This window comes from Larimichthys crocea, chromosome I (genome assembly GCF_000972845.2).
Source record: "Larimichthys crocea isolate SSNF chromosome I, L_crocea_2.0, whole genome shotgun sequence".
NCBI lineage: Eukaryota > Metazoa > Chordata > Actinopteri > Sciaenidae > Larimichthys > Larimichthys crocea.
In genome coordinates this window covers 16,204,199-16,229,756 of record NC_040011.1, presented here as the reverse complement: position 1 = coordinate 16,229,756, position 25,558 = coordinate 16,204,199, and the positions used below count along the sequence as shown (strand labels likewise).

Here is a 25,558-nt window from a genome sequence, read left to right as displayed (position 1 = left end):
TCTGAAAGGCACTGCTACCAAAGCCTAAATGGTATTTGCTGGCCACTATGCATGGAGAGCTCTTTGGGCCTGATCTACCCTACTTGGACAGATTGGCCGAAGCAGGCTAGAGCTGTCCAGGCTGTGTGTTCCACAGCTGGCTGTTTAGCCTCTGGAGGTGGGGAATTGATGAATTTTATCAGTTGGTATGGTAATATTCTTTCTATATATGTTTTTTTTTGTTTGTTTTTTTACCTTATTTTAATGTGATTCTAAAACAAATCCTTTTTTAAAAAAAGTACACATATCCTAATTTCTGCTGAACATAAACTATACCGTTTTATTAAAGAAACATAGGGTATATTAAGTCTTAAGTTGCTATTTGAGTTAAACACTCTGCCTTCATTCTCCAGAAACAAATCGTTTGCAACTGGTTCTAAATAGAGATAATGTCACTAAAGGCCTCTGATAAAATAGGCCACATTTTGGCGAAGCACTGTGTTCTGGCAGAGTGTAGGAACAGAACATTATGAATGGGCTACGCTCTCCAGTTTCACTGTCTTCCTCCCCCTTTGGCTGCAGTGTGGGGCTGGCCTCTCATGAGGTTGTGGGCATCTTCCTCTGGGACATTCAGGATCAAATACAGAACGAGTTTATTTTTGGACTTCTTCCAGAGGAATACAGATAGAAAAGTTTGAATTCCAGCTATTTTCTAGGACTCTGGAAAAGCAGGTATTCTTTTCTTAAGGGCCACCATATTACTTGTAATTAATTATACAGAGACAGCTCTGTATGTTTACTATGAATGGCTACCACAGCTAGTCTAATGTGCTGTTGATTTCTTCACTTTACCTTTTATGGATTAACAACATTAGGTTACTGTTCCCACTGTTTAGTTGAGGCATTACCTTATGCAGTTGCAGTTTACACTTGAAAATAGAAAATAAGTTCTAAGTTCCCAACAGGTGTTGTACTCTATCAGCTCTCATTCTCATTACTCTCATTAGAGTTGTTTTTAGCCACAGCTGGCAGTTGTTCCCAACAAAACGTTTCTAAAATCCCACTACACACGACCTGCCAAGCACCGTATTGCAGACAAATAATGTAAGCAATTTAGTAGCTAAAAAGCTAAATATTTCCCACAGTACCTGGTGGAGACCAAAAACAAAGCTAAAAGAAGAGTGCATAATAAATTGATAATGTTGCTCTTTAACTGCTGGATGTGTAAATAAACTGCTATTGGCATGTTAATGTCATGATAATATATCAGTTTTTTACTGGTTTCCACTGCCCACCAAGTAACAACAATAATTGCAAGTGCCCCTATGAGGGACCTAGTCTACTGGAGGGATGAAGAGGTCTTCTGGAATCTGGAACAACTTTGGAAGATAAAATAAAAATGATATTTGGCACATATGTGGTGATGAAAAATGATTGTGTTAGCTTGCAGATTTGGACAAAAATAGGCCAAATCATTCCTTGCGTTTATGGATACAATTATTTACCAAGAGCCAGTTAAAATTACTGGTATTGAGAGCTATTGTTTACTTTGGCAATTACCGTGTTTTACCTTCAGGAAAGAATTTAATATCAACATGTCATTGCAGGAAGGAGTGGACAATTTCAGGTACCTCACCAAGGACCTGACTTGGACACTGCATGCTGACTTTAGTGAGAAAGAAAAGGTCAGAGCCTGTTTCACCTCAGAGAGTATCCCCTCAAATTGTGAGGAATTTCTACTTCTGCACCACAGGGAGCATCCTGATGGGGAGCATTACTGTCTGGTATGGAAACAACACTAAAGAATACAACAAGGCCAAGAATGCATTTTTTAATGAAGTCCCCTTCATTGTATGGCTTTTTAGCCCGTGCTATGTTCCAAGCCAGTTGATATGATGCAAGCGTTACGGTCTCCGAGTGTTTCGTAAATTTTTGGAAAAACTGCATCTGCTTTTCTGCCTGACTTTTCAAAGCGACCAACTTGTGCTTGCAAAGTTCAGTCCCTTTTGGAAATTCCTATTCAATGTTAGGATGGAGTTAGCTGAAATGCGCTAATGCTGCGTGACATATAAGGCAGATCGGCTTGCCATTACGGTCAACAAAAAAATATAAACTCTCCCACTCTGTCAAAAACGTCCTGTGTTCTTCTTCATATTTTCGTTTGGCTGTGCTTTTTTCCATTTTGAGAGCTAACATGACGGAAATTGTTTACAACGCAAATGATGTCGCGCCAAAGATTCTCTTGTCGCGCGTTTGACGTCACTCAAACAGGCTTACCTGGTCAGCGTGTCATCTAGCCGTAGGGGGAATGAATGGCAACGCCAGCCAAGCATATTTGATGCATGTCATGTGAAAGCTCCTGAAGAGCCCCATGAAACTAGTTAAAGAGCCGCATGAGGCTCGGGAGCCGCGGGTTGGCCAGGCCAGAACTAGACGTACAATGGGTGGCTGTGGCTATTATGGGCTGAAATATGTGCCACCAGAATCTGAATCATTTATATTTGAATTTGAATTGCTTAACTTGAATCATTGCATTGAAAAACTGAATTTGGATTACTTGGAACTGAACATTCTGTTCTCAAAATTCAATTTCAGTTTTCTGTGACAAACATCCAGGTAGTTGAGGCAGAGCAATCCAGCGCACCTACATGTGTGTATGTATGTGTGCCATGGCAGTTCTTCACAATATTCACTCGGTGGCTCGCTATGGGATGCAGCCTCCTGCAGCCTTGATAGAAGCATTTATCTCAATCCACCAATTTTGATTGGCTGGTGAAGGTGTTCATCCGGGCCACACCCAGTAGTCCCACCTACTATATATAGTGCGCGTGGATAACATTCCCTCAGTTCAAAACCTCTTCTCACCTGAGAGCTTATCTCATGTCGGAGCTTTTCACTAACTTAACTGTTCAGCAGACGGATCTAGTGTTGTGCTCTGGCTTCTACCATGTCCATTCATATCAGACCCAACTGGTGAGTATTTTTTTTCCAGCCCCTCCACGGCGAAATTCCTCTTGGCTCCCCTCCAGAGACACGGACCTCGAGTCGGTCAAGCTAAGCTAGCACACCAGCTACCCCTCTCGACCCCATATAGCACACCAGCTAGCCACGACCCTTTTCTCCGCTAGCGCTCCAGCTTGTCGGGGAAATGGCGACCACTGAAAATCATCACACCAGAGGAGACTCTCAGCTCTGTTGCTGCGGAAATAAAATCTTAGGGAAGGACACCCACCCGATGTGCAGTGGGGGTTGACCACGCCAGGTTAGCCCTCGAAATTCTTGGGTTCTGTGGACACTGCAAAGTGTTTGCGGTCAAGATCCTCAGACACAGGCTAGCCCTCCAAGCTAGCCTCGCGGACCGTGACCCGTTTCTCCCCACCGCTGACCGAAGTGCAGCTGCAGAGGAAGACGAGGACAAGGCCGGGGAAGTTCCGGAGACAGGCTAAGACTGGGCCTCCCAGTGCTCCGAGCTCCGAGCTCCCCCGTTTCCCGAGGAAGACGTGGAAATTGGCCTCTAGAGGATGGCGATGATGCCTCGTTCCACATTTCAGAGGACGAGGAGGAAGACGACACCTTTGTGACCCCAGTCCTGGCTAAAAAGCGAAGCTGAGTCTACCAACAGGGAGGAAGGCGGGGTGAGCTCTCCCTCCCTCCATGTGGACCTGCTAAACATGTGCAAACATGCAGTAGAGAAGCTGTAGGTCCCCTGGCCGGTTGCAGTAGCGGACCCCGGTCCCGCTACGAAGGCAAGCGGCTCCCCATGGCCCGTAGTGCGGTGAAACAGCTTCTTCCTGTCTTCCCCAAGTTGCTGAGCTGTCCAAAACTTGGAGTAACTGCCCGTACAGCAACAGGAGCCCCATCCCGTGCGCAGCATCCCTCGACTGCGAGGCCATGGAAGTCCAGGGTCTCCTCTCGATGCCTCCGGTGGAAGCCCCCACAGCTGCGCATCTCTGCCCGGGCAGCAGGAGCCAGCTATCTGCGGGTGTCCGACGCTGCCAACCCAGCCTGGGTGGTTTCAGTCTGCGCTAGCCAAAAGGGCGGCTGCCTTCTACGCCTAGTGCTCTCAGCGCTCTCTCCATCCTCACTGCCTATCAGGCAGAGCTGTTTGGGGCATCCGCTAATGAGCAGGACTGTGGCCAAGAAACGGCTTTTATAGGTCTTGCTAGTTTCTGATTATAAGTTATATAATAAGAACAAATACATGTGTACAGCTGCTCGGCGCCAGGATCTTTTCTCTTCTGGTGCTGGGGGGGGGGGGCTTGACCGATATGTGGGGGTGAACACTTGGTTCATCAACAGGTGACTGGCTTAAATCAGAGGGAGCGGCGCCTGTGTCAGTGGTTCCCAGTACTGGATTGCCTTCCAGAGGCTTACGGAGGCAGAGGAAACCAACTGACTATGTTGGATGGCGCACTTTACTGACAGTCCTCTGCTTCTTGATAGTATTTTTCAAGGTGACTGGCATCAGTACCCGATGGCTTCCTTTACCAGTGAATTGAATCCTGCAAGTCAAGTGCATGTCACTGTGAGTCTCGCTGGACTCGAACTCACGAGCAGTGGATCTCTAGCGCTGTTGCCCCGTGGGATCATGGGTAACCCCTAATGCGCATGCGCCCGGTCCGTTCCGTTCTAACCGCTCTCTCCTCGCCCGGAACCGTATCCTGGCTACGGGGCTGGAAGATGCGCTTGCATTACCGTTTTCAGCCACAACATGGAGTCAAAGGTCTGGTGGCGCTGTTTCAACATTTAGGCTGCTGACGAGGAAGAAAGGCGCTGTCTATTCAGCACCCCGTGTCTCCATAAAGACAGCCTCTTGTGGCCAAGAAACGGCACACTTTATGAGGAATAAGCTGACCAAAGGACAGACCAAAGCCCAGTATGATTCCAAACAGGGTCCCTCGATTACAAAGTTCACAGGGGCCTCGTGTACGAATACTTGCGTGGATTTTCACGTGAAACTTGGCGTATGCCAAAACCCAGAAACTGTCGTACGCACAAAAAAATTCAGATGTATCAAAGTGTGCGTACGCTTGAATCCAAGCACGTTTCTTTTGTACATCTCAATCAACGTGGAATTGAGCGCACATGCAACTCCTTCCTGTCCACGCCTCCATTTACATATGCAAATCTATTTAAATAGGCCCTGGACCTGAGATTCACCTCTTTGTCCGATCAGATAACGTGATGAACAAAGGAAAGAAAATGAATTTAACAGAGTCTAGCTAAAGATTCTAGTGAATGAGGTGGAGATTCTGTTTGGTACCCTGTCAAGGGATAAATATGACCCAAAAAAAAAGACTTGAGTGGGAGTGTGTGTGTGAGGCTGTAAATGCCATGGGATCCGAGCAGCGCACACACAGGTGTGGACAGGTGTGGCACCGCGGCTGACATTTTACGCCCGCCTTTACTGACAAGAATACTGAGCACAGGGAGACAATCAGGGCTTGTTAGAAAGCTCCACAGCTCTAATTTCACCAGCAGAAAATAAAGAAAACCAAAAACATGATATTTGAATGCCACATGCCCAAATGTGCATTGGCACACTGGCACGGTGCGCGATGGGTGGCTTCTGGGTGAGTAAAGAGTTTATTCGTTTAATTGTCCCGTATGTAAACCAGCGTTACATACGGCACAATTAAACAAAGGCAGAGGAAACCAAGTGACTATGTTGGATGGAGCACTTTACTGACAGTCCTCTGCTTCTTGATAGTATTTTTCAAGGCATCAGACTGGCATCAGTACCGCGCTTCCTTTACCGGTGAACTGAATCCTGCAAGTCAAGTGCATGTCACGCTGGACTCAAACTCGCGACCAGCGGATCTCTAGCGCTGTGCGCATGCGTGCACGTACGCCTGTCTGTGGCTGTCACTACATCGCAGGAACACCGTGACCAAATACCAATATTAATTAAAACATTAGCAGATTTCTCCCCACCAACATCTTACATCATTAATCAAAAAGGACCGGCGCATATGTGGCCAGGACCGGTGCTGAACTCGAAAATAAATTGTCATTGTGAGAATTTGAATAAATATCTACCTACACGTTGTGAAAGATAATTTAATATTTTTGCTTTTCTCGATACGAAAACAAATAATGATAAATTCAATCTTTCTTAATGTTAAAAAGTTTTATTATATAGCTGAGGAGCTGTATATTTCTAGATCAGAGCAAAACATGTTTAGCATGAATATTCATGCTCTGTCTGGCACCCAAACACGTTATCATGGGGCTTCTTATAATAAGGTGTGTACCAAACACTGGCAATGACCTCAAAGCTTCTCAGGAGAGGTCGGGCCACCTGGGTATAGTCTACCATGCGAGATATCTGGGGTTTAGGACAGAATGTTATTTTTATCTAGGTTTTTTTCCACAGCCAAATCCCAGGAGAGTGTTTGTTGTAGAGGATAGTGATGTATGATGTTCACACTTTCTTTTATTTATTTATTTATTTTTGAATAGCAGCTCTCAGACAGCCTTGGTATTGAATTTGGGACTGGGACATCTGCCAACAGACCTCTCCATCCCCTGGATTAGCCTGTGAGAAATGTGCTGCCCTGACACATGCAGTATTTTAATGTCAGAATATTTCCACGTGGCCCCATCGGCAGTTCTATTCAAATGAAAGCCAGCTTATTGTACTGTCAGTCATTCAGGGATTAATGTCTGCGTCTTGTTTGAATATTCCTTGTAGCACAATTATTTCAACTTTTCATACCTCATATGCAATGATCTTCTCGCTGCTGGATCCAGGGGGAATTGGTTCCCAGTACACCTCGATCTCAGAGGCTGACACAGTGCGGGCCCATACTCTTGATGGCGCCTCAGATGGCTCTAAATATGATAGATCATGAATTATGCATGTTTGCAATGTAGAGTAATGTAGAGTAAAAGCTTAGGTTTTCTTCAATTAACATGATCAACTTTATTTCTCACCTTCTTCTGCAGAGAAAACTCTGACGACGCGGCTGAATCGGCCTTCTCCCATGCTGTTGTAGACTCCCACTTTCACTTCAAACTGGGACAGTGGTGCAATGCTGTCGTTTCTGTAAATATATCTTGATGCGTCAGGTGATGCCAACACTGTCTGAATCCAGGTGCTGCTGCCAAGTGGGCGGAAAGCCACGACATAGCCAAAGTCCTCTCCGCTCTGCTGTTCCTCAGAAACTGGCTGAGAGGGGGGAAAGAAAAGTTACGCCTTTGACCCAAACAACTGCGAGCAGGAACTTAATTAGAGAGTCATAAAAAAGTAAAGTAGAAACTGTTTTATGTCTCACAAACTATTGAGCAAATACAGCATCTTTCTGTGATGTGAAGCACGTCCAGAAAAAGTAAAGTTGTCATCTAATTCTAGATTTACACGCATGAAATTTGCACCGGCTCCGTATCATCATTTTGATTTACACAACAGGGAGAGCCGGCAGGCAGCAAATCAGAGAAAAGCTCTGCTGTTAATTAAAAGCCAATCCAGTGAAGCCGAGCTTCAGCAAACACACTGACTCTGCCAGGAGTCCGTTCCTGTCAAAAGATGCAAAGAAAGCTTCATCACAATGAATGCCCACTCAAAAATGCCCATGATCCTCTTACCTCCCACACGATGACAAGTTCTCCTCGAGCTCCTCCGCCACCACTCACATTAACCGGTGCAACCTTGGGAACTAAACAGGCACAAAGGAAACTTAATCATCCCTTGGTTTGGACTGTTATGTCTCAGACAGGTGCAGGGGATTCTATTAAACCACACAGCTTTGAATGAGGTGATCACAGACACTCTGCAGAGCTCCTTATTTACACAAAATGGGTTCATCACACAGCAGAGGAATTAGGTTTTTGTTGACAGTGGCATTACCGCTCGTGTACTGCGCCGTTATTAGTCGAGCACTGTATGTCAGCCCCATGTGTAAGGCACCGCGGGAAAACTGTTCCCTTGTGATTCAAGCAGCGGGATGGAATTACTCAGCCAAACCTGCTCAAAATAGACACTTTCATGTCCTTGCCTCATGGCATTTTGAATAGGTCATATTTTCTGTTGATGGGACTTAATTAACACAAGTTCAAGAGTGCTGACGCACACAAGCTTAGTGTTGACACTTAAATGTTTAAAAGTGTGTTTCATTTTCCTTTGCATGTTACTGTGTAATCAAAGTATTAGCATGGAAGCAAAGAACAGATATGAAATGAGTAACATCACAGGGAGGACAAGCACCAGAGGAAACCATTAAATTACATTTTAAAAGTGGGACTGATTAATTTGTTATGAAGAGAAACAACAAATTGCGAGGATACCTGCTGCTCTGGTTCGAATCTGCTTTGATGGCGTGCTGGGTTCTCCAACACCAACACTGTTGATTGCCACCACTCTGAATTCATAATCCACCCAGGGGTTCAAATCTTTCACTGTTGCATGCATCATCTGTCCAGGCACAGAATCAGGAACTAGGATTAAAGAATTTAGAATTGAGATGTGTTTTTTTTTTTTTTTTTTTTTTTTTTTTTTTCACATTCATAAAAAACAAAACCATCAAAATGACACGGTGACATTTGCAAATCTTTTAATATGATTCTGGTTACAGGACGTTCAGAGTGTGAACGGTCCACCAGTTCTACACATTTTGCAATTAACATGGATATTGTATCTCACAGTGCAATTTTACAGATAAATGCAATTAATAGGCTGTCAGACGAGGTCGCTTCCTTTATCGTGGATGACATTACTGAGCTAGCTAAACATCTTCCTGTAATCACCTTGTAATGTTTTAAATCAGTGCCATTCATAGGAAACTCATTTTAAATAAACAGAGGTTGAGGTTGAGGAGGGATGAAATTAATTTAGGTTGTGATGAAAAACAGCAATTTCACTCAATCAGCCCTCAACTGATTTCTGCCAAATGTTCTGGTAAGGAGTAATGAGTGTAAGAGAAGGCTGATACCTTCTCAATTAAATTAAAAATAGTCAGAGCTCATAAAGGCAGATGTAATACAGCCTTCTACATTTCATTCTACATTTCCTTTTATTAAAAAGAGAATAAAAATGCACATTTCTAATACTTCTTTCAACTTTCCATTTCCTTTTACATATATGAAGGGATGCATAATATTACAAATACCTTTCAAAATAAAGCAACAGCTTATTTTAGTCTAAGTTGAAGTCCTGTCTATCATATTGTCTATTATAGGGCACTTATAATGCAAATGGCATTACTTGACTTGAAATACTTGACTGTGTCTGTAATTCAGTCCCTGATTGAAGTATTTTACCTACACTGTAACATTATGGTGTGTTATTTAGCCCAGAACTGTCTACCAAACATCAGCACATGCTCAAATATGACTTCTATTTTTGTGAAGCATTTGTATTTACAAAGGTTTAGTCATGGCGGGTACATGTTTCCAACAAACTGCACACATACTGTAGCTGTTTGAACAGAGAGTTTTGACAGATAAATTGGCCCAGTCAGTATTAGCTTATTGCATCACCAGCTGATGAGTAATGAGAAATTACAGTAGTGAAATACCCAAAATACGTTTGCTGAATATTAGAAACGTTGCCTGCCTGACGTAGCTTGTCTGCACTGACAAGAACATTTTTTAAATGTAAAATGTAAAATTACAATACCACAGTAATTGCCACAAAGATTACTGTAGCTGTGACAACAGTTGTATAATGGCATCTGTGGCTATCAATGGGACCTTCTGAAGTCTGAGAAAATAACCCTGATTGTGTGAATGTGTGAATTGTGAGAAAACTCAGTCATGTACTTGGGGCATAGAGTTTGAAAGATTAAGGTTTTTAGCATGCAAAGTATGGGAATTGTAGCATCTAGTGCTTTTGGAGCTTGACCGATATTACTGCAGTGCTTACAGTCAGGATATCTCAGCCTCTGCTGCTTTGATTAAATTCTTTTGTGTAATGTCTCATGTGAGTCCCACAAACCTAATGGAACTGCGATGATAAATTGCTGGCATGCCTTTTTAAGGGATCCTTGTGAGCCAAATGTTTGTTATTGAACTCAAAAATCCAGTCTGGGTTAGTTTGAACATGCTGCATATTTGGGTTCTATTTCGCTGCACAATTTGTCAACTTCAGAATGAGGAGAAAAGTTCCTCAAGCGAACAGCTTTAACAATAAGATCCATATGAGTTTCCTTATAACTAATTTCTTCTCTATTGACCGCTCACCAAACAAACTTGAACTTTTATTCATAGGAAGATCTATGAAATGCTACCAGATTTTCCTTGTCACAACAATGCATCTGAGAAATAAGTCTCCTTAATGACCATAGACTCACATATTACACTTACACAATTCACCAGTATTGATTTACATTAATTGAGAATAAGTGTTTGAATGTGGTGCAGCTGTTACCTGTTCTCACAGTCTGCCAGCCTATAGAGAAGGGGGTCCTGGCCTGCACCATGTACATGGTAACAGGGCTGTGGTTGTCAGGCCCAGAGCCCCAGGACAGTTGCACAGTGGTGTCAGTAATGTCAGTCACCAGCAGGCCCTCCGGGGCACCAGGGGGTCCTGGAAACAAGGACAGACACCTGGATCAGCCATGCTGCAACAACAGCAGCCAAAACAAATGAAATCATTTCAGGTTGGCATGGCAGACGCAGATCCCACCACAGGTGTTAAGTGATTCATAACCCAGCTAACAACCTCAATTCAAGGCTAGCAGAGCTATAATTGGTTCTGTTGGGAGTGCAGGTCTAATCAATACACTGAATAGTGCAGTTCACTAGGAACTACCGTTAGACCATCGACTGTCCCGGCCTATTTACAGTATATATGAAGGCAGTTATGCTTGTGATAATACATTAGCGTTTCCCTGGTCATGAAAAAAGTTTTATGATGTTTTAAGTATGAGGAAAAAAACAGTGGTCAGGTGAATCATGAAGTGCTGGAAGCGAGAGGAACATTTAGAATTCTGACCTATTTTGCTCCTGGAACAAAAATATCCAGAAGGAGAAAGCTTCGGGACCTGGTTGCCCAAACTATCTAACCAAGAGGAGCAAGATCATTAATCAACAATAACACCAGAGACCATTAATGACCAGGGATTTGCAAAAACAAGGCTGGATTTTCAATTGGGACCTCATTGAAATTTGGAAAAGCAGCAACCTGAGATCAAACAAACAGGCCGGGACTTGGATAACTGACATGAGATTTCCTGCTAAGCTCACAAATCTGCAAAAGTAGCACTGAGCCCTCTGCGGGACTACCTGCTGCTGGAAGAAGATCACTGGGTATCAACAATACTTACTCCCGGATTATGCATAGAGAAACATGCTGTCCGTATGTAAAAGCTGCACCACCTGACTCTGGCTGCAGACTCTTGATGTCATGCTTTGCCAATCTGAACCCCCCAGACAAAAGTATTACTATCCTATTTCGCAAGCTGGCCTGGACCCTCCTCTTCATTTGGCTATTTGGTTTTTGGTTTCATCATGGGTGCCTGGCTGTGGAAAGGATTAGACCAACAGTGTGACTGGCTAAGAACATAATACAACAATGCCCTTCAATTTATATTCCATGACCTCTTTGAAGCATGTAATGCACTGCACCTTTATGAATGCAAACAGCAGGTGTCCGTGTACATGGATGCATTCTTTGCATATGCGACCTACCTCCCACTTTCAGGACTTGTCTTTATGATTACAACACAAGTCAACATATTGGATCAGCCATCCTGCTATGTAACTTTAAATAACAGACATAGGTGCAAAGATGTGAAGGAAATACAGGACATCAGTATCCTCAGTGGGAGCTGTGGCTGTTTCTCTAGACCATTTGAATCGAGGTAAATCATTACTCAAAAGATAATCATTCATTTCAACTTCAAAATGTACTCAATAGTGTATAAATGCATCAGGCTGTGCCTTGCACTTTTGTGGCCAGTGTTACTTAAAAAGCACTGCCTCTCTGGCTCATTGCACGCCCCGTTACCCTATCTAAAAAAAATCTAAACTAAACTAAGCGGACTGAACTGAGAGAACTCAAGTGTGTGAGGTTTGCTGAGAAGATAATCATAACACCAAACCAACTGACAAGTGAAGTTTGAAAGCATTTTAGAATCAGAAACACCATACATGGGTGAAAAAAACCTAGATAAAGTCAGATGTTTGTTGAATATACTGTAGTCAAGTTTCCATCCATATATGTAGTGCACATTTTAACATTTCCAGAAAACAAAAGAAAGTGACAGTTATAGTGTGTTTCCATCCAAAACTGTTATATCAGTGTTTGAAGTTGTGGAATTCAAGGTAAACATTTGGCTGCATTGATTGTTCAGTTGGTTTTGATCATCACAGAATAACATGATCCAATTAAAAGAGCTACAGACCTCAAACAGAGGAACACCAGGTAGAAAACATGATGCAAATACAGCGTTTATGTTTGTTTGATGTAGTGATTTGAAGACATCTCCTCATCGCTCCACACACAGATGTTTTCATCTCTTCAGCGGGGCACTGGCTTCACATCACACAGCACATGCTTCATATACAGTATGGCTGGATTTTTTCACTAAGTCTGTTTCCATCACACTTTCTCATCAACTTTTCCAACTCAGCCAAGAAGTACACATTTTTGGTGATATTTTGACTTTTTATTTTGTTTGTTTTTGTTTTCTGGCAATTTTTCATGCTCAAATTGAAAATGCGCATAATAACAGGATGGAAATGCACTTTATGTAAAAAGTAACTGCCTTACAGTAACATTACCTTGTCTCCACATTAAAGGGTGGCATCACAATTAAAAGGAGGGGTAATAAGTCATGTACAGTGGTCCCTCCTTTATCGCGGGGGATACGTTCTAAAAATAACCCGCAAAGTAATCAGCTTTACTTTTTACAATTATTATACATGTTTTAAGTCCGTAAAACCCCTAATCACACACTTTTATACACTTTTCTCAAACAGGCATTAACATTTTCTCACATTTGTCTCTTATTTAAACACTCTCAAAGTTCAAACATTCGCAGGTTTAACAAAAATAAGTACAATACTGTATTAGTAAATGAAACCAAAGATCAAAACCTGTTTTCAAGGCCAAACATTTTTAACAAATTTAATTTTAATGATCAATCTACAAGGTTTGACACATAAGAAATTATTACCAGTAGCTCACGCGTATTTCACAGTTCCCCTGACTGCAAACATACAGCACTTCAGAGTCACACTGCTAGCGATTGAACATTTATGTAAATCTGGCAAGCCGAATGCATTTGTACAGTACTCCCTTAGCTAATCAGGGCGCCGAACACAATGCGCGTTCATACTGTACAGTACGCTGTAAAAAAAAGCATGCAAAATTACCCAAAAAAAATCTGCGTAACAGCGAGGCAGCGAAAGGAGAACCGCATTATAGTGACGGACAACTGTATAACAAGTAATAGGTATATAAACTGTTTGAGCAATAACCACATAAAACCAATTAGTTACTGCCAAACTAGAAAGATGCTGCAAGTCCAGAATGCTGTATCAAACGTTACATGGGACCCTGGAATTAATTAAAGCAACATTGTCTAATTTATCCATCATAAAATAACAGATTCAAATTATTTTGATGCTACACTGATGTGTGATCAGGTGAATGGTGTCTCTGTCATTGTATGCCTGTTGTTGCACTATGCACTCGTAAAGCATTGCATACTCTTCATGGGTGATCATATCTGAAACACTAAGCCGTACACTGCAAAATATTTCACTAAAATAGGATCATATTTCATGGAGACAATGTTTTCTGCTTTCCTTCTGATGTACTCTGGCAGCTCTGCATCAATTCTTTGTGATTTACAGAGTTCCCTGAAGTAAACTGCTGCCATCTGTAGCTGCTGTTAGCTAATGTTGGTTCATTTTGTTTGCCACGATGCCCGGACTGTGAGCTCAGAGCACTGGGGAAGTGTTAGTGTTTGTACCACAGGTGTTTTGGACCAAGAAGAGGAGATTTTAAGGCTTGGGGGGGGGGGGGGGATGCTGACAGGAAGCAGAGCCAGAGTCTATGAACATAATGACAGAGGAGAGGAGATTGAAAAGGACGCTGATGAAAGAAGCTTAGAAGAGAAAATGAGGGAGTGACGAGTAAATCTAGGACTGACTTTTATTGTAGTCATTGTAGAGAGCTTGGTGAAATAAAAGGCTGAAGGACAGACCCTGAGCTGTTGGACTTGGACCAGTAAGTAATATAAGCTGGCTGCTATGTCTTGTGTTGTTGACCTTGCTTGATGTTTGGCTGTTAGCAAAGTTGCTACAGAGTTGCAACTTTGTTGTTGCATGCAAATACACGTGTGCAGCTGTCCATATTTACAAAAATACCAGTTGCTATGTAATATTGCTTTAATCACTGATGCACATCCACCTTATATATGTATATCAAGTTATTTAAGATACTTAAGTTTTAACATCAATGATGTCCTTCACAGAATATATGGTGCTTTAGAGAGTGTTTTTATTCTTGTATGAATCTAGTCTCTGATCTTTTCAGAGAGCCCTAAAGCTTTCTGGGTAACCTGTATCTCTTAAATTAAAGTAATATTTTAATTTGAAAAACGTTCAGGGTTATCAGTCTGAAAGTCTATTAAAGCTGTTTTTCTCTGAATCTCTGGAAACTGACATCTTGGTGATACAGCTCGTGTCTGACGGCAGAGAGGTATGTGTGTCATAAATTTAACACATACACACACACACACACACACACACACACACACACACACACACACACACACACACACACACACACACACACACAACATGCACACACACACCACAAAAAAAACAAAAAACAAAAATGAGCCCAAGACAATGAAAACCCCCGTAGAGAGTACAAGAAAATGACAAGCGCTATAAGAAAGTAGGAAGAGGCATACCTCTGACAATTAAGTCTGCTGCAGCTGAAACAGTGTCAACTTCAGTGTGTACCATACACACATACTTCCCAGAATGCTTTAGCTGAATGTTCCTCACCATCAGGTCACCTGCAAATCCCTAATGACAAAGACACATTCCTATAAAAGTCTTGGAGAGGAAATAAAAACACCAAAAGTAGCAAAGTCAAAGTCAAAAAACAGGAGTATGGAAAATCCCCGGAACACAATTTCTTTCTCAGCCATACACAATAAATCCTCCATAAAAGAATCCTGGAAGAATTCACCACAAGACTACTTGAGGAAAGAAATGACATGAAAGTCTAGCAAAACAAATTAATTCAGTTTTACAATTTAAGGAAGGCTTCACAAAAATGACTTGTTTTGAAACAGTTTTTTCTCTTTGAATCAGTGTTTGTACTTTACCCTTTCAGCTCAGATGAATGGCTCTCTAACTAATTTTCAAAGCTGCTTACCGTATTTTACTGCTGCTCACACTCAGACACACACACACACACACATATAAATTTCAATGTTTTTCTCAGCGAAATACAGCGAATACAAAAATCAGTCCCTCTGAGTTAAAAAGCGAAGGAAAGTTAAACAGCTGTTGTGATTATGTTCACTGTGGAAATGTCAGCGCTGTACAGGCGACTTCAGTGGGCCTGGTGTGCTCAACCAAAGGGAGCATAAATCTTGTGATTACAAAAATGTAGGCTCCTTTGTTCAGGGAGAAATTGATTGATTTGATCATACAGTGAAGTCACCTCTGGGCTAAAGAAATGTCATCCCTGTTTACAGGTTTTCCCCTCAGACACAAACACACTGTAGCATCTGCAGGCATCTCTGAATTATACGTATTCAGCGTCTGACACTTAGAGCCAAAAGCCACCCACTCGGAACTTCCTGAAGTTAGAAGTGAATGCTCAGAGCCAAGAAACAGTCCTGTACATAACCCTCCCCCCCTCGTTTTTACTACTGTAAAGCATACAGAAAAGTAGTAGAGTATATTTAAAAGTTCAGTTTGTAGGATGTAGTGTTATCGAGCAATGTACTCCTGATTGCAACTTCCTCTCCTTTCTAGGCTGTGAAATGGATGAAAAACCTATCTAGAAAATCTATCTAGAACCGGCGTTTAATTTGTTTTAGGCTCATTCTGAGGTAAAAAAAAAAAAAGAATATATAATTTCTATTTTCAGGTGATTATACACTAATGAAAACACAATTATGCATATTTTATTTCTGCCATATTCTGAAAATAGAGCCCCCCTAAATCTGAAATAGTGGACTTTTAACAGACACACATGAAAGTGGTATCGATCTTATGTCTGTCTCTCTGAACTCTCCACCGAAAAGCAAAAATTATATTTTCCTAAATGTCCAACTGTTTCTTTAACATGTTTGTTTAATTTAGAGTGACGTGTGATTATATTTCGGTCAGCCGTTCCCCTCTGTTTTAAGTCCTAAAGCTAAGCTATATTAATTGCCTCCATACTTGCACAGACATGTGACAGACATGTTCTGTATAGCAGGTCATAAAATGTTTAACTATCATGGCTGCAGTGGGTCCTCTGCTATTACAAAGCCTGTCACCATTAAGCACATATATTCCTAATCCAGATTTTGATGAAGAATTAGATGAGCAGCATCAAGGGAAATTTAATGCACAGTGAAACTCAATAATTTTTTTATATGAATTTCACAGACTATTACGGAATCCCAGCTCTTCAATACCAGCTCTAGGTTACGAAGGTCAAATTCTTGACACTGATCATTTTATGCCTAAAGGCACCAAATGAACATTATACATTATACATACCCCTCCAATCATCTCAAAGTGCTCCTGCCTGTTGAAATCAATGGCTTTCCCGTTGAAAAACCACTTGAAGACAGGAGTCAGGGAGGAATCGCTGGACACCTCGCATGGCAACACGAGGCTCTGTCCCACGGTGGCGTCCAAACTCAAGGGAGGAACTACGATCCTGGTGGGCTCTACAGTATTATGCAGGAAAATAGCAGACTCATTTGTTGCTGTACGTAGAACTGTATCTGTATAAAATCTAGCCAAATAAAGCTTAATTTGCCCAGAATAGTGAGACTGATTCAGATCTATCAGTGTAATTAAGTAACCTTAAATAACTTCACTTAGGAAGCGAATGCCTGCCATAACTCAGTAATGAATAATTAAGCACACTGCAATCACAATGTCAACTAGATAGAGAAAAAAAGAACTCTCTCTCCATAATCATCATTATTTAAAAACCCAAATCTGAAAATGCTACAGCAGCTCTTTTTAAATTAAATGTCGGTGACAGAATATTCCTCACTCACAGCTATAGATGGCTATGGTGGTTTGCCCCAGTCCGCTACATGAACAATAACTCACAGCTGACAAAACCATGGATGACTTATACGTCTGTCAAACCGGCGGGAACATAAAACGGCTATATATTTCATTATCAATTTCATGCTTGAGCTGGTATTTTTTCTCCCCTTAACAAAAGTTTAAACCCTTGGCTTGAAAGGTACAGTAGTGAAAAAAAAACCTGTGGAAAAAGAACGAAACAAAATACCTTTCACCATCAGCATCCCAGTGCTGCTGGAGCTTCCAAAATGGTTTCTGGCCACACACGTGTACCTGCCACCATCAGCTTTGGAGATGTTGGTGACGCGAAGAGTCCCATCCTCCATGATAGTCTGTCTGAGGAGAGTGACAAAACTGAAACAGCCCGTCATGACTTCACATCTCTCATTCTTAAACTCTTAATTGAATGGGGAGCAATGATACGATCCAAGTTAGCTGCTTCCTGGCTGAGATATATGCTGTGATTTCTCAAGCCATTTGAACTTTTTATTCTCCCTCATTTATTTCATTTTCAATTGAAGGCTTTAGAATCTATTCTCAAAGTCTATTTACACGCCTCAGAAGATAACAATTATGTTAGCTGAAGCAGAACAGATTCACTGTAGGGTCAGCATCGTATTGACAGCACAGTAGCTAAAATGTACATATTAATTGGATACACAAAGGGTCACCAGGGCCGGGCAGAAAGGGGTGACAGGAGGAGGACAGTAACAGTGAAGAGAGCCAATTTGAATGGGATCTTTACCCGCAGCCTTATCGCTCCACAACACGTGGAGATAGTATCTACCTGCTATAAGCCGTTTCTGAGAAGTAATGACATGGACACATGCATACAGGAGCGTCTCACTTGAAAAAAGTGTCAGGCTGGTCTCGTGGGGGAAATAAAAGCTGGAGTCTGATGAAAGCGCTTGAAAGAAAAACGTGACTAAAACAACAAGTGCACAGAGGAACCGTGACCCCATTGTAGTCTGGGTGTAACAGCTTGTGACTTACTTTCATGAACTACATTTCCCTTTGTTATGTGGACAATTAAATAAGATTTTGTGTGAAAATACTATTTTTATAGTTTGGTTTCAGGAGAGTGTGTAAGGTGGATTCTTAGGGGGGATGGAACATAATGAAGCTGAATGAATGAATACCTTCCATAATAATGGCAGCATAACAACAACAAAAAAAGAATGCTTTGCAAACCTCTGAACCACTTTATTATTGATGCACTAACCCCACTGAAAGTCTTTTTTTTTCTTTTTCTGATGCAAAGAGCTCTGTCCTTGTAATTAATGTTCAACTGTTTTATTTTTTTCTTAAGGTGAATATTAATTGTGAATAAAAATATTAGCAGAAAAAAAAACATGTTTGAAGGCTGCATACAGCCCCAGAAACCTTCACCACAAAGGTAAAGCAGCATGTGTGTAGTCTGACAGGCAAAATAAAGGGTAAAAAAGTCCATAAACTGCTGCTTGTTAAGCACATTGCTTTAAGCGCACAGTAATAACATTTATTATCAACTCTTATCTGGACTATGGTAGCAGGACAACCATTAACAGCAAACAGTGAAAGTGAGCATTGCACATACAAGTTTGAAATCATGTAAACATATGCATAAATGAGGCTGATAATGTTCTCCTGTCGTGACCTTTGGATTCAGTAAATCAAACAGAAATGCTGTGAGCATCCAGCTCCGAAATCAAACAATTTCACATTGGTTTTCCAAGAATAAATATGTATTCACTCGAGCCGAGCTGAGACCCAGAGAGCATGTCTGACATGGGGTGCTTTGCTCTGATTTATTGACAAAAATATCAAAAGCTGAGTGATTGAGGCACACTGAGAACATGACCTGAGGGGCAATGAGCTGCAAAACAAATAGAAACGTAAAGAACTATCTGCTTTGTAGACAAACTCCGTTCCATGCTGTTGATTTCTATTCTTTTCCAAATGGGCTGCCTGGGTAATGCCTGGGTAATTTTTCTGTCTTTCCTCATGACCAAGCCATGGAAAACATGATAACTAATCAATCCCAGTGGTCACATGTTGAGCCAGTGTCCAGTGAGTTACAGAAAGTCTATGGAAATATGGCTGTAAGTATTGATCGCAGAGTCCAAAAGAAAAGAGAAAAAAGAGGAACAAAAGACAGAGAAAAGAGAGCAGCTATACACTTTACTACAAATTAAAAAAAATATATAAAAACTACAAAATTAGACTCGGCATATGCTGCAGTGATTTATAAGAACATTAAACAGCACTCTGGTCAGATTGTCATGACTCTGTCTTCTCTGCAATCTTTTTCAGCATCTCGAGTTTGCTTTTTAATAGACAAAGAAAATTCGATACTCAAAAGTGCTACACTTTCAAATTTTACAGTTCTTCTGCATAATGCTGTTTTTATAAATCAATTTCTGGCTACATTGGATAATGTTTTTCCAAAGAAAAAGGACAAAATATATTTTACTTCAGTGGAATAATCAGAATCAACTGAGTAAAAGTAACAGGTAGATTATTACTTCATGTTTCTGATCATTCACTTTTGTCTTGGCATTGAAATGAATGTGTGAATTGTACCCTTTGTTGAGATGTCCTGCCAGTAAATGTATGTGAACTTCTAATTATTTACACAGGGAGCTTCCTTTAGGATTCATCAAAAGCATTCACATTAAAACAAATTCAGCGATTTTGCGATTTTCCACGCTCAACTCAACTTTAAAAGGTTTGATTGCCATAAAACGAATGCCATCATGTCACTGTGGTCAGCAAAATATTGTTGCAACTACAATAAGGAAAAATATGCCACAGTTTGGCTGCTTAGCTTACATACTTTTTCAAATATTATCATTAATGTATATACAGTAAAACCTAAATAAAGAAGAATAAATGTCAAACTTTTTAAATATTTATCGTACATGTTGGTTACCACCTTTAATAAAAGAAGGCAGCTCCCCCGCTCTATGTTCACAGCTGTCTCCATTGAGATTTCACATTTTCACAGTGCCAGTGATTCTGCTGTGAAATGCCAATTATAGCCTTGTCCTAACTGTCTTATTTAAGTTAACAGTTATTGCTCAACATAAGCTAGTGCATATTAGAAGATTTATTTGCAAATGTACACTATGATACCTTTAATGATGCTATTTTAAAGTTATGTTAGCATCTTTTTAGAGCGGAGGACACAATCAAAATAAATAAAACTTGCAGTTAAACTCAAAGTATTGGAGGACGAAATAACTTCACTGACTGAATTTAAATTGCCCGTTTTGAAACAGATTATTGGTCAAAAGGTACAACTTTCTGACAAGACATAAATCTGAATGAGAATACCTCTCACTGAGGTAAGGTGTTACTAAAGTTTCACCAAAGTTCACAGGGATGCAAAGCTCTCATAGAAAAGTGATGCTATTTTGGCTCAATACACAGTCTAAGATTGACATGGCTTTCTGATGGTGTTTTACACAAAAGACATGCTTTTAGCTTTGTGTTTAATGACCATGCTGAACAATGGCTTAAGGGGAAAACACCAGGAAGCTGTCACTTTTACCTTTCTTTAGGAAATGCTCCAATAGTATGTCACTGACCGAAAATAATGATGTAGAAGTAGAGTTGGTGTAGGGAGGTCAGATCTCTAGTTCCAGTCCCACTGTGCTGCAAGTGGATTCATGCTGGAGAGGTGATTTTCACTGATTGTTGATAGCTGCTAAAATATTGTGACGTTTTCTGGAAACAGTTTGAGTCTTTTTTTTTTACTTTGCAGGGTCTTTCTCCAGCCTCTTTTCATGAACCTACATGAACATTTGCTTAACCCACTCTTTCGCCAAACACTTAATGAATGCAGTTCTCATACTGCGTTTGAACTCTGTTGGTTCTTATTGTGTATAGGCTCTGCTGAAGCCGGAAGCAAACTATTTCTGTTAGCTTGTAGGTGTTGCCTCAGAGCTCAAATCATGACATGGTGTGGCTTGTCATGTAGCCTGAGGTGGTTTTTCACTGAAGGATGTAGTCAGATTGTTTTTCTCTGTGGTCTTCACACAGCGAGCGCTCCTGCAGGATCTCTGTTCGACATCCAGCACTTTGACTGCCTTGAAGAGCTGCGAAACTGCGAGAACCTGGGTGCTTTGAAGTTTCAAACGGCTAAATCATACTGCACTCTTCATTTTGTGCCTTAAAAAACACGGATGGAGTCGGGGATCACAGCCTCACTCTTACATCATGTCAAAAGGCACCAAACAAATCTACTATATGTCAATAAACAACGAACATCTAATTCTATGTGAAGATAAAGTATATATAAATCATTTTTTTAAAAATCTTTCTTAAAAGGAAGGGGTCATATGAACCCAGATAATCTAAGGCATATATTAGTACCAACCATGCTATCTTGTGGGAGAGGCAGCTAAATAACATTCAAAAGTTCGGCTAAATATTGGCAATGTAAAAAGTGGTATGGCTTTGAAAATGGTGATGGTGGTTGATGAGTGTCCCTTAAAGACATACCCAGATCATGATAATCCCATGCAGCTATGCAGGGAAAACATAGAGGTAATTATAGATTTAATTTATAGTCTTGGAATTGCATAAATTTGGTATGACGGGAAATCTGAGACTCTTGTGGATCCAATGAATCCAGCTGTATTCACGTGTGATGATGTTAATTCACATCCACAGCAGTCATTCTAGCAATTTCTTAAGTTTTCACAATCCAATCGCCCAAATCTTAATGTGGTGTTTTGGAGGGACATTTAACCACTGTGATCAATTTTCAAGTGATTAAAATTGTTAACATTTTACACCAAATCTGGTATCAACCTTAAAACTGCTGTGACAACTTAGGAGACATAACAAAGAATGGGAATCACCATTATATACTTTAATGAAAATGCACTAAACCCTTATAAACCTTCAATATTTGAGGGTGGTGTCAATGTTTACTACAGATTTGTGATTAAAAAAAACTATCACACAGTGCAAAGATGAATTTCAAATGAATCTTCAGCTATCAGATGATGCATACCATAATCTATGTATACTACTGACCTCCCCTGATTAATTGGTCACCCCCTAAAAATCCCCTAAACCCCCCCCCCCAAAATACAAAATCATAGGAAGGAAGAAGTTAAAAACATGGATAGAGCAGTTATCACTGCCTCACTCTTCAATCAAGTCAAAAGGCACCTGTCAAAACTACTGTGCCAACAGAAACCCAACATCTATTTCTCTGTGAAGAATAAGGTGTCTATCTGAAAAATAAAATACACTTTCTTGTACCAAACAAGTCTGTTATTCAACACTAACTTCCAAAGTCCCCTTGAGCAGAGGCATAAATAACAATGAGTCCCAGAAATAAAAATGACCACATGAGAAAACCCTTTAACAGATGCCATCAGTGGCATGAGCAGCGATGCATACAATACCCTACCTCTTGCTGTCCTTCAGGGGCTCGCCTTCTTTCCACCACGAAATTGTGGCCTTGGGCGAAGCGTGAGGGCGACACTCTAAGACCACTTCGCCCCCTCTCTGGATCACAGTGGACTTCTTCACGGGTCGCCGGGTGAAGTCAGGTGGGGAGGCTGAGGAACAGACCCGTGTTAAGGCCATTTGTCTCGCTTTGTGGAGGGGCAACAGCTGTGCATCAGCAGAAATGTCAAGTGCATCACTAGCAATTAGGGAAATTATATTTCACCAGCAGACTTGGCTATTGTGTGAAAGAATTATGTAAATGAAAGAGCAAGCCAGGGCTCAGCAAGGAGTCAGTCCAGCCGCTTTTTATTTATTCATTTATTTTCAGAATGGAAGCACTTTCATCCCACTGACAACACCATGTATGGACAGTTCGCCTGGGGCATCAGTTCATTTCACTGTAAATGATAAAACACTAAATGCTTACCTACAACCTTGAGCTCAGCGCTGGCATAGGCAGCTCCATATTCATTGTCTGCCACACACTGATACATCCCAGAGTCCAACAGACTAATCCTGGATATGGTCAGTCGACCAGCTTCCACATGGATCCTCCCCTGCAAATCAGGCCAGCTGATTAACTGTCTGATAGCATCTTTCATGATGATTTATGGACACTTTTCTCTTTTTCGTGAGATGAATGAAAGTTTTTCTCATAAATATCAAACGTCAATGTTACTCCTACCTCTGTTGTTAGCGGCTGACCGTTCTTCAACCATCTGTATGCAGGCCTGGGTTTACCGATGGCTTTACATTCCCACTGCAGATTTGCATCAATTGCCATATGAGCATCTTTCAGTGTCTGGACCCACTGCAGATGTTCAACATCTATGAAAAATACCAATACATATGAATATTTATTGGCAAAATGTCAAACATTGCATTGCAAATATACCATTATTTAATTGTCAGATGAGTTTAGCGACAACTTTTTGTAACAATATGCATTGTGTAAACAGTCAGTTTTATTAGTTGTTTCCAAAATTTTGACCACTGGTGTGGTTTTACAGTCTTCAGGTCAGATTTACATGCATGAAAAGGCCATGGCAAATTTTCACTACTTGTTTCATTGAATTAGCACTCATAATCTGCATCTAATTAGCTCCTGATTTATAGAAGCAGTCACTCATTACACAGTCAGCGCCTGAGACTGACCTGCAGGAGCATAGAGAGGAGATCGGAACAGAAATGAAAATGTGTGTATTGTGCTTCAAACACTACACTTAAGTAAAAAAGAGACACAAAAGTGTTGTTACTTATTAAATGACATTGTAGCCTGATCTGTCAGATGCACTGATGCATTATGAAAGCAACAGAGGTCAATATATCAAATGTAGTACTAAAATAACAAAGAAAATACAGTTGTCTCACTGAAATACTAAGGTAACCAAACTCAAACTGTCTCAACAATAAAAAAATTTAAAAAACACAGTTGCTGCCTACAGCGATTTCACACTTCACTGATCGGTGTGTTCAAGTTTAATGAGTACATAACCATATATCATTTCCCCTCCTTATTTGAGGTTCTAAAATATATTCAAAATATTTTTGTGTATCACTGGCCTGTTTTTCTTTCTAAGAATCTATTTAAGTTTTTTGTTCATTTATCTGCTTATTAACTACTTAATCACAGATTTCTTTTTCGTCTGTTTCTCTTTCCCACTCTGACCTCATTCCAAATGCAGCTTTAGTTATTTATTTCAACATATCATTCTTCAGAAATTATGCATTTTCCATGCCTGAATGAACAATCAACACACAAGTACCGTAACTCTGTCTGCTCTTTTCATGATCTGACCTTGTATGCATAGTCTAGACACTGAGGAAAGATGTGCACTTTACTGGAGACAAAGAGAGCAGCTATACATGGAAAGAAATCTGCCCTTTACAGGCTGTACTGACTGAGATTTTTTTGTAACAAAAAGGACAGACACTGTGGGCTCTACAAAATCAAGGCACGGGGGCACAGAGTCCAGTCAAGTGGGGCACACATGCAAACAGGTTTGACGTATAATGAATTAATTGCCATCAGTGATTATGTGTGCTACAGGCTGGTAACAACTATGCCATGTTCTTACCAGTGATGAGAAAATATAACACATGAATCTAGAATAGGCAGCGAGATATGTGCAAATGAAAAGGTCTCACTCGTGTCTATTTCCAAGCAGATTAATGGCGCTTGTACAACGCTCGGTTCTCACACATGTGTTCAGTTTCAGAGATTCACGTTCGTTCAGAGAGAGGATGGAGGGAAAGCATGCTGCTCTGTCCTAGCTGAAGGTGGAGGAGAGGCTGATGTGTGGTCTCTTCTGGGGAATATGTGTTTTAAAGAGGCTAAATTGTCTTTCCTTGAGAATAACCTTTATTTAGATTAGGCACTATTGACAATGAATAAGGTAGCTCTTTATCTTAAACTGTTTGGTACCATTCAGTGGAGTCATTTTCCCTCATTTATTAAAGAGTTTTACCTGAGAGGGTTACCCTTAAAATCAAGTGAGGAGATTACTAATGAGCCACAGGTCTTCTGACTGATACAGAGTTTTATAGTTGATGAGAAAAATACCGACAAGGGTAAAAAAGTTTTTGGCGAGGGTGTATGCTACATAATAATTATATTAAAAACTAGTAATGTAGCTTCTTTTCTTTCATTGACCATTTTTGAGGATGTATATGTATATAGGCATATATGTAATATATAAATATAATATATAATAATAAATTTAGGTTATTTTGATTAACATTATCACAAAAAAAAATATTTTTCAGCTGTTGCCTTGGTAACAGCTAATTTGGATCTAAATAAATAAACAAAAAAAAATCAATCTTGGTATAATCATGGAGTCAGGGTGAGACTTTGATAGCCACATCAAATCAATAGTCAAGCCTGCACAGTATCATAGAA

The 25,558-nt window shown here is 40.6% G+C and overlaps 1 protein-coding gene across 1 annotated transcript in view; it reads right to left on the bottom strand.

Moving 5' to 3' along the window:
- cntn6 (contactin 6) overlaps window positions 1–25,558 on the bottom strand; it is a 115,586-nt gene that overhangs the window by 8,090 nt on the left and 81,938 nt on the right. The window contains exons 10-20 of the mRNA XM_019267247.2: window positions 23,342–23,484; window positions 23,084–23,213; window positions 22,616–22,766; window positions 17,417–17,544; window positions 16,663–16,835; window positions 14,847–14,964; window positions 10,346–10,504; window positions 8,266–8,415; window positions 7,567–7,637; window positions 6,916–7,150; window positions 6,698–6,813 (exon numbers count right to left, since the gene is read on the bottom strand). Coding sequence (XP_019122792.1) covers window positions 6,698–6,813; window positions 6,916–7,150; window positions 7,567–7,637; window positions 8,266–8,415; window positions 10,346–10,504; window positions 14,847–14,964; window positions 16,663–16,835; window positions 17,417–17,544; window positions 22,616–22,766; window positions 23,084–23,213; window positions 23,342–23,484 — 1,574 coding nt within the window. The remainder of the gene's footprint in view (window positions 1–6,697; window positions 6,814–6,915; window positions 7,151–7,566; window positions 7,638–8,265; window positions 8,416–10,345; window positions 10,505–14,846; window positions 14,965–16,662; window positions 16,836–17,416; window positions 17,545–22,615; window positions 22,767–23,083; window positions 23,214–23,341; window positions 23,485–25,558) is intronic.